At 34.1% G+C, this 9,806-nt stretch overlaps 1 protein-coding gene across 2 annotated transcripts in view; it reads right to left on the bottom strand.

The window, feature by feature from the left end:
* The window catches only part of LOC114291960 (clathrin heavy chain 1), a 17,214-nt gene extending 8,132 nt beyond the window's left edge, over positions 1 to 9,082 (bottom strand). For both annotated transcript variants that reach the window (XR_014333971.1, XM_028235847.2), the window contains exons 1-11: positions 8,832 to 9,082; positions 8,323 to 8,527; positions 4,379 to 4,467; positions 4,205 to 4,283; positions 3,960 to 4,087; positions 2,888 to 2,986; positions 2,686 to 2,794; positions 1,697 to 1,776; positions 1,392 to 1,619; positions 1,247 to 1,312; positions 960 to 1,076 (exon numbers count right to left, since the gene is read on the bottom strand). Coding sequence is in view for 1 of the 2 variants with exons in the window: in XM_028235847.2 (XP_028091648.1) it covers positions 960 to 1,076; positions 1,247 to 1,312; positions 1,392 to 1,619; positions 1,697 to 1,776; positions 2,686 to 2,794; positions 2,888 to 2,986; positions 3,960 to 4,087; positions 4,205 to 4,283; positions 4,379 to 4,467; positions 8,323 to 8,527; positions 8,832 to 8,876 (1,245 nt within the window). In the remaining variant the exon portion in view is untranslated. The remainder of the gene's footprint in view (positions 1 to 959; positions 1,077 to 1,246; positions 1,313 to 1,391; positions 1,620 to 1,696; positions 1,777 to 2,685; positions 2,795 to 2,887; positions 2,987 to 3,959; positions 4,088 to 4,204; positions 4,284 to 4,378; positions 4,468 to 8,322; positions 8,528 to 8,831) is intronic.
* Between the last annotated feature and the right edge of the window lie 724 nt (positions 9,083 to 9,806).

The raw sequence follows: 9,806 nt of genomic DNA, 5'->3' as shown, positions 1-9,806 counted from the left end.
CCCCCCGACCTCAAAAAAAATAAATAAAATAAATAAATCTCAAGCTTTATACCATACACTTCGATCCCTCTATTAAGCCAGAAGAACCCTGATTAAATTGTCTTCAAAGTCCAATACAATAACACAATCTTGCATATTTCAAAGCTGGCTAATTTTCTCACTTATAGTGGGTTAACTGTTTATATACCTACAAGTTTCTCCAATATACTACTCTCATTTTTTATAAGTAATTCTCCAATAATACTCTATAAGTTGACCTTCCGATGCAAATGAGCTGCAGGGAAAATTTTCAAGGGAAGAAGGAAAGAAGATTACAATTACTTCAGATTTAAAAATAAAATAATAATAATATTAACATAAAAGTTTATGGTTTCCTTCATATCATAAATATCAAGGATTCATACCCTGAACTATAACACAATGCATAACGGGGAAGAAAAGCATTATACAACTATACAACTTATCCCATTATTGACTTTCCTTATATTTATGATACAATAATATTTGCACTTATTAAAAAATCTTATAATTCAATCTCAATGACAAATCAATCAATGCAACAACAAAAAAAAGACCAAACTCTAACAACCATGAATCACTATGAATATGAAAATCGAGGATTGGTTTTTTTTCACTTTTTCACCTCCCAAATAAAAGACATACAATTATCATTTTTCAATTCCATAATTAGGAAAGGAATAAGCAAATCAGATGCCATTACCGTTATCCCCAAAAAAAATTGTATAAAAAAAATAAAAAAATAAAAACAGAAGAAGTACTTCCATTCCCATTGAAAGTCAAAATGGCTCACTACTCAAATTTAACAAATATCATCAAGCAAACTGAGTAACAAAATATCATTTGTTACACAAATAAAACCCGTTGCAAGATAGAAATTGAATCAGAGAGAAATACCAGCACTGATGCACATATATGCAATTGCCAAACAAAATAGATACCTGAAATTTGGCAACTGTGTCAGGAGTGCGAAGGATCCCCTGCGGAGAATCTGCAGCAAGCTCAGCAGCCTCCTTATACTTGGTTTGAGCAAATAATTCTTGGAAACGCTGGACAACCTGAGATATTTCCAAAATGGAAGGTGGGTAATGACTCATTCCTCAGTATGCAAGAAAGTACATAATACCTAACAACAATGTTGTTTTAACATGAAATAACAAAATGGTGATAATTTAGTGTTTTTGCAAGAGACAGTTTTTTTTGTGAGAAGAATTAAGTATCAATTTACCAAATTCTCTGCACCAGGAAGGTTTCCTCTTTTTGCAAGATTGACAGCAAGCTCCAAATTGTTCAACTGCATGAATAAACAGATATAATTAATAAGCAATAGTTGATCTTCTATTACACCTAAGTAAAAAAACTTGGTAACATACTTGGCCACTGACGAAAGGCACAATTGTTGCTTCGTTTACAGTTGCAAGCAACACCTGGCCTCTCCTATTAACGGCATAGAAACCACCAACTGATGAAGCTTCGGCTGTAAGAAAAATTGGATCTGGACTAATCCTATTTCTGTATACTGCAGTAGCTGTTTCCAGATCATAGACGAAAAGAAGTCCTAGCTTGGTGATCACATAAATCAAACTATACTTGTGGGAGATCTGCCAAAATAAAAAAAAGCATTATATAAAACTGCCATGCACCATTCAGAAGGAGAATATTTTGGAAGACGAGGTACCTGCATAGCAACTGGAAAGTCATCAGCAAAATCTGGAGGGAAAAACAGATCAGCCTGCTTCTTCGTGAAAGATGGTTTCCCTGCGAAGTGCAAACAAATGCATAGTTCAAGAGGATAACTATCAAATTCATATTTCCGTGCATGAAAATGAAGATAGTACAACGATTTCAACAAGAGTTGTAAGCCACCAAAAATTGATTAGTTTGACAAATATATAATCAATTTTTTTCAGCCCATCCCCATTATATATGACTCATGAAAGATTCCACCAACTCATCAACTTGAAACGATATCCAGCAGCTCTGTAACCTGACTGATAACTCACGATAGTTTTTCATATTTAATTTAAAGTCAGATGGAGTATGTGTTTTTTAAATTTTCTAATTCCTGTGTACCACACAGTTCAGACATCCTAAAGGGAACATAAATATTCAGGTACCGAATGATCACCTTCTATATACAATTTGATACCACAAAAATATAAATTGTTCTATCCTTTCACATCGAAATTAGAATGTATGTGCACATTGTGCACCCTTGTTAGCATCCTGAATGAAACACAAAAGGCTAATAATTCAGTGACACAAGTCATTTTCATCCAGCCGCAAATTCTGATGGACACAACAAAGTTAAATATATTGAAACCACAAACAGAGCCTCAGAACCCTTATTTAAGTGTTTGAGATTAGTACAACACCATACACTAAGGCTGTGAGATAGGGAAAATGTGAATCAAATATAAGCTAATTTTTTAATCCCTTTCCCTTTCCAAATCCCTACACAAATCCACGATCCCAACACAACGTATGGATGTATATATAACTTAAACAAAAAAATTCATATAAAACGGAAAATGTGATTGGAAAATATGAAGCAATGGCGAAGCAGCACCCTCACAAATATATACATATATATATATATAAAAAATTTTGATTTAAAATAAAATAAATTAGAATGAAACAGCAAAAAGAAAAGGACAAAATATGGACCTGGCTGGGCACCGAGCTCAATAACATGCAACTTTGACGTGATCTGTCCAGCATTAACAGTCTTTGTCGCAAAAGATATAAGAACAGAAGGATTCTCATTTCCCGGAACCTGTGTAAGATGCAACAATAAAGACCATAACAAACTCATGATTGAGGAGCATCAAAGAACTGCCACAAGACATGTTTAGGGAAACAAACGCACTTTGAATGAGGCAAATGCAGCAGCATGTGCTTCAAGAGCTTGACTGCGCTGCTGATCGACAGAATATAGTTGCATATTACCTTTGACAAGTTGGGGTTTCTGTAAAAGCAAATGAAAGGTTGGAAATCAGTAATCGTTAAACAAATAAGATTACAAGAAAAATTGAAAAGTAAATTAAAGAGTGTAAAAATAGAATCTAAACAGTAGCTACTTCTTCCTAGTTATGACCACAAAACATAGACAAGGAGCATAAATTCTTATATCATCATAATGAACAAAAACTACAAAGATGATCTTGACAGCTGCAAAAAGGAGCCCGTGAAAGAAACTAATCAGATAAAATTCAAAATATCATAGTTTCATGTTCTTGACGGAGAAAAGTTGAGCGAGTAATGGAAGTTGTAACAAAGAAAACAACACCAAAATGTATCACATAGAATGCACTCTACAGGTCACTGATACCTATCATGTACAGCATGTGCACAATCATTGAATACTCATCAAGCCAAATATATGAAATAAGAACACCGATATCAGGTTTTACATCAACATCATTTTCCATCTATAACTTCCACTCAAATATTCTGTGTCGAGAGAGAGAGAGAGAGGGGGGGGGGGGGGGGGGTACATTTGTTTTGTATTTCACCAACATGGAGCTTTCATATCAAATGACCACTTTCTTATCAGAATATCAAAATCACAAAGTTGAATACCAAAATGCCATGCAACAAGAACAAATTGAATTCAGTACCATGGAACATTCAAATGAAATTCCACGTTTGTGACGATGGGATAGTAACAGTGCCCCTAAGTACACAAATTACTTCTGAAATAACTTGCTCATGCAAATAACCCATCCATTTCAGCAAGACAGCAACTACCAGGAGGTATATCATATAAAAACATTTATATCACAGAAATAAAAAATGCACTCTTTCATAGTAATTAGATCAGTATTACATGCACATTTTGGTGCAAAAGATGAATATAACATGTCAACTCTAGCATATGGGAGCATAATCAATAAACTCCACAAGAAGCATAAGCATTATAAGCTAAAAAAATACAATACCTCTGGTGAACCAGGAGCGATTCCGATCAAAACCAACCATTTTTCAGTAGGATCACATCGGTAGTTAATGATCTGATTGTTGGATAAATTAGCTGTTCTATCAAACATCTTTACTGGTTCAGAATCACCTACAGAGAAGAAGAATCGACCATTTTACATCGTGTGAACATATTTACACAAGACAAACAAAATTAAATAGTGTAAAGTGGCATATCACTCATTCAGGTAAAAGAAAGACATGCTACCTTCAATGGACCAATGATATACAGCGGTTTGCGTGACAAGACCCAACATCTTGGGTGTAATCCACTTCCAAAAAGCAACCTATGCACATGGGACAAGGGCATAATTAAGGAAACCCTAATAATGCACTTCCAAAAACAGCGCAAGGCCTTTCAAGAACAAAATAAAGTTGTTACCTGCTCAGGCATCTGATGTGATTTCATTTTTGCTTTCATCTCAATATTAAATATCTGCAAGTGATCCTGAGTAGTTCCCGGAAGTTGAGCTTCAAAAGAATGACACCATATCATTAACTAAAATATACTTCTTAGTGTAACAAAGAATAATGAAATTATAAAATGTACCTTGGTTTTTTTCCTCCAAAAATGTACCAACACTCAGATCATACAATTCGATTAGACTAGTGAACCACTATCAACCAGTGTTGTTATCGTATATTGTCATGCCACTTTTATATATCACGTATCATATCGTTTCGTGTATTGTAAGATACATTAGAAACATATATGTTTATAGATAAAAATAACTTTGATTTTCTTCTTAATTTCTTAAGAGTTGGCTGGTTTAAGAGAGAATACAAACCAAGAAACACCTAAAAAAACTACATATAACCATAAATAAATGATATTTCATTATAAATATTAAAAAAAAAAAATACAAGTTTTGTTTTTCAATCAGGCCGGATACTTTGGTTCATGATTTGTAGAATTCTTTAGGAATTATTTGACTATGATTAGTCCCAAACATACTTGCCATATGGTTTATTCAGGGCCAGCTCTGAGCATAAGCCAATAAAGCAACCGCTTTGGACCTCCAAAAAATAGCCCAAAATTAGGACCCCAAATATTTGCAGCACTTGTACATAGTCCAACATTAAAATATGACTAGAAAGTCCAACATTAAAATATGACTAGAAAGGCCCAAACTAAAGGCAAAAGGGCCCAAACTAAAGGCAAAGGCCAAAATTTTTCTTCTTCTTAGCAACTGAAAGAAATAAGAGAGGGCCCACTATCAACAATAACATCCTAAAATTCTTCTCTTTGTGCTTTGTCGTGAAATGAGAAATCACTTTGCTGCATTTGGATAAATTATTTTTGGTATTATAACTTTATATTTTGTTCTACTTTTAATTTTTTGCAAATTGAATTTTACTAAATAATAAAGCAACAAAATCAGATTTCATTTTTTCCAATCTTTGTAATGATTTCTTTATATTTTAGTAATTATATTCAACAAATTTTGTGTGGATACTAGAAAAATTTTAAAAATTTAAAAAAAAAATTGTGAATATTTACTATTTCATTAACATTTTTTCGTTGTCGTTGTTTTTGAGTATGAGATATCAAGGGCCTCAACTTGAAAGTTCGCTTTGGGCCCCGAAAAGTTCATGACCAACCTTGGGTTTATTATCATGGTCCCCATTTGCCTTTTGGCTCAAACCTTGGGTCTAAACAAAAATCCAACAATCTGTGTGTAAACTCATTGTTTCTTTCACCCAAATAAAATCCATGATAGTAGTTTAATTTCTTGACGCAAAAGGAGGGTGGGATTCATTTTTTCTTGAGACTTTATTTTGATTTGAGTCTCCCTTCTATGAGCTATTTTTAGAATATAGTTCATGATTGCTCAATGAATGTCGGCCATGGTGATTGATGGTAAAAAGAGTTGTTAATGAACCAAATGTGAAGAAGAATGTAAAAATTAATTAATCGTGTCATGTGCGCGTTGAATCACAATATCATATTGATACATACCTTTTTTTATACAATACGATATTGCATATCGTCAATTCTAACAACACCACTATCAACTAAAACATATCATCAGACATCCATTTATATGTTTAAATCAGCAATCTGGCATTCCCAAATAAAAATCTATCACATTCAAATCACATGCCCAATCCTATGAAGCACGGACACGTCTCTAGAGACAGCGTATGGGTGTCGGACACGCGGTAGACACGTGTCCAACACTCGACCTAACGTGTCCCTGTTTTTTTTTTTGAATTTTTGCAGGCGGACACTCTTTCGGACACGCTTGACACGTTGTGGACACGTTGTAAACAGAAAGAAACCCTAATCAGGAGACAGAGAGAAACCCTAACCCATTGAAGATAGAGGGAGAGAGAGAGAGGAAGAACCTGTTGAAGCCTATATCGAGGCTAGATCGAGTCCTTATGAAGCACAGATACTTCAAAAAGGGTGACGTATCCATATCGGATACTTATCGGATACCGATACTCCTCGGATACTCGCGGATACGTATCGGATACTTCTTAAAAGTATCGGATACTTCTTAATTAATTTTTTATTAATTTTGAAGTATCGGATACTCGAAGTTACATATTACTTATAATATTTTGTTTAGTTCTTTCATAAGAGGAATATAGTGAGAGTTAAAGTAATAGAATTTGTCAAATTGATGTATCCTTGTTGCATCTCTCACTTCTCTCTCGCTTTCTCACTCTCTCACGTTCTTCTCTCTGCTCTCATTCTTTTTTTGGTGTTGGCATGTAAGGATGATGTTTAATTTGCATTTGCTTTTGCTTTTAGTTTTGGATGTTTTATGAATGTTTGAGCACTTTTAGGTTAATAGGAATCCCTCTCTTTATTTATTAATTTACTTTAAATTTTATTTTCATGCATATTACATTATTAAAATTATAAAAAAAAAAAAAAAATTATGAATGTATCCCCGCTGTACCCGTATCATACTTTTTCAAATTTTGACATATTGCCATATCCACATCCCCATATCACCATATTCGTATCCGTGCTTCCTAGGCTATCATTGATGACTTAAAAAAAGTATATTTGTTGAAATTTTTATTTAAGAATGGTTTTTTGGCTTTGGCCTTAGCTAAGGTCTTGTGATATTCACTGATGAAGGGGAACAAGTTGAAGCTATTGACCTTGAAGACTCTTAGTTTTGTAGGGAATCTTTCTTCTTTATCAAGTTGTCTTTTGCTTTAAGTTTTATTTTTATGCATACTGCATTACTAAAAATTGTTAAAATAATATTTTTTACGAACGTATCCCCGCCGTACCCGTATCCTAGTTTTTCAAATTTTGCCGTATCGCCGTATCGTATCGTATCCGTATCCGTATCTATATCCGTGCTTCCTAGTCGAGTCCTCTTCGTCTCTGATCGAGGTATTTCTTACGTGTCTCTGTTCGTCTCCTCTCTCTCTGTGTTCGTCTCTCATCGTCGTCATCTCTTCTCTCTCTGTCCATCTCTCTCTGTTCTCGCCTCTCGCTCTCTGATCGTCGTCGTCGCCTCTCGCTCTCTGTCTCTTCCTTTTTTCTATTTGACTCTCACTTTCTCTTCCCTCTTCCTTATTACCGTGTCTGAATGTCTCTCCCTCTTTATTCTTTTTATTCTTTTTTCTTTTTTACACATTTTTTTTGTAAATAAATAATATAAATAAACACAAATAATATACTTATTTTTTAATTTTACATATAATAAATAAAATAAATAAATAAAAATAGTACATATTTTTAATTTTATATATAATATATAAAAAAAATTATATATATTAAACGTGTCCCCAGCGTGTCGTGTCCCCTATTTTTTAAAAATTTACGTTTTTACATGTCCGTGTCGTGTGCCGTGTCCGTGCTACATAGGCCCAATCAAACTGGTGCACCAAATGCGAGTAGTGACATTCATGTCTATAACTTCTTCAGCAGCAAACGTTGGTATTATAAACAGTACAAAAACTATTCCAGTAGCCAGTGGGGCACACCCTTCTGGATTACAAGCCAAGTTGGAGGAGCCAACATTAATGAGGCTTATCATACTAATAGCAACCCACATAAGCAAACCCAATGGTGAATATTCATATGATGTAATGCAACATTAATAGGAAAATCATAGTCAAATACGTACCCCAAAAAAAAATCATCATTGCCCTAGTGAAATATTTTTGGTAACTTTATGCTAATGTAATGGCTCATAGGGATTATACCATACTGTTGGGACTTATTACCGATTAAGTCCTCAAAGTGATAGATGTATTACTCCCTTTTGCTTTTATGAATAAATTTACAGTGATAATGATTTGGTAAGTGGCCCTTTTTTAAATGTATCAAATCAGCAAAAGAAATATTAATACCTTTAAGAGCTAAAATCCTGGAATTGGGATTCATAAGGGCCGAGTCGGCGGTGATAGGCCTTCTCAAGGGCTGCATTGGCATATTCATATCAACAATTACAACACTGTTCTGGGGCGAAGTTTCCCGAACGCAGATATACTTGTCGGATTCCATAGTAACATGCGTGAACGTAATAAACTGTGGGTTGATCCCTATACTAGGCAGCTGCAACAACACACCACACAACAAAATCACAATCAATTCCTTATCTCTTCAAACCACCACAAGAAATTCTCACTATCTATAAACATATTCATAAAGGCAACTCCTCTACATTACAGATCTGGAAACAAACTAAAGAAAACAGATCGGTACAGAGCTCACACTAAGAAACCAATACAAAACATCAAATTCGGGATAGAAGACTTGAAATGAATCGAATTTAGCCAAAAACAATTAATTTGTCTCAAATTCAGCTAAAAGTCGGAAGTAAAGGATGTGAATCTGAAGTTGTGGAAGAGGATATTACCGTTAGGGCTTCTTTCATGCTGATCGGAGCATTAGCAGCCGCCATGGTTGCGAGATCGAATCTCCGAGATCAGAACTCGGATCTGGGAGATGATGAAGTGAAATCGCCAATTGAAAAAGGAATTGAGAGGAAAGTCGATGAGGAGGGATTCTAGGTCGCAGCCAGATCTGAGACAGCGATGGAACCCTTGAACCCTCCAAGGAAGAGAGAGAAAGCGAGAGATCTAGAGAGAGAGAGAGAGAGAGAGAGAGAGAGGGGGTTCCGCAGAGAGAGAGAGAGTGATGGTATCTTTAAAGAGAATAATGATTTATGAACGGAAAAAATGAGTCGAGTCGTGAAATAAAAGAGAGAGATATGATCTGAAGGAAGGTGACTGAGATCTCCAATGCATTAGGCATATAATAATTGTTAGTTAAAATGTCTAGTGTGATTCACTTTTTTCAATTTCAATGCGTTAGACATATGATTAGGTATTTTGGCTCAACTCATATTCACTAGCTACATGTAGCTAGCCTTCAACGCTAGGCAAAATGTATTCAATTATTAGGATCATTTCCCTCCATCTTTGTTGTTGATGTGGCATTCTATAAAATTAATAGTATTTGGATAAATAGCTAAAATAAAGAGCATGGTTGGAGTAAAAACATAAAACAGTTGATAGGTAAAATAAAATATATACTTTATAGTAATATTTAGATAGGTAAAATGCCTACTACCGTTGGAGATGCTCTTAAACGCACAAAATAAATAAAAGGTAAATTACACTTTCGTTTGTTTTAATTATTTTTTACGGTAGTATTACAAACATTAATTAGTATATTAATTATTATATTAATATTAATTATGATATTATTATTGATTTCACTCATTAATCATATTATAAATATATTAATTACATTATAAATATTAAAAATTTCTTAAATTATGTCAACACTAATTATGACATTATTATTGATTACGCTCATTAATCACATT

This window comes from Camellia sinensis, chromosome 1, assembly GCF_055761805.1.
Source record: "Camellia sinensis isolate YWXY chromosome 1, ASM5576180v1, whole genome shotgun sequence".
NCBI classification, from domain to species: domain Eukaryota; kingdom Viridiplantae; phylum Streptophyta; class Magnoliopsida; order Ericales; family Theaceae; genus Camellia; species Camellia sinensis.
Note: the sequence above shows the minus strand (reverse complement) of the source record. Positions and strands in the feature narration are given on the sequence as shown.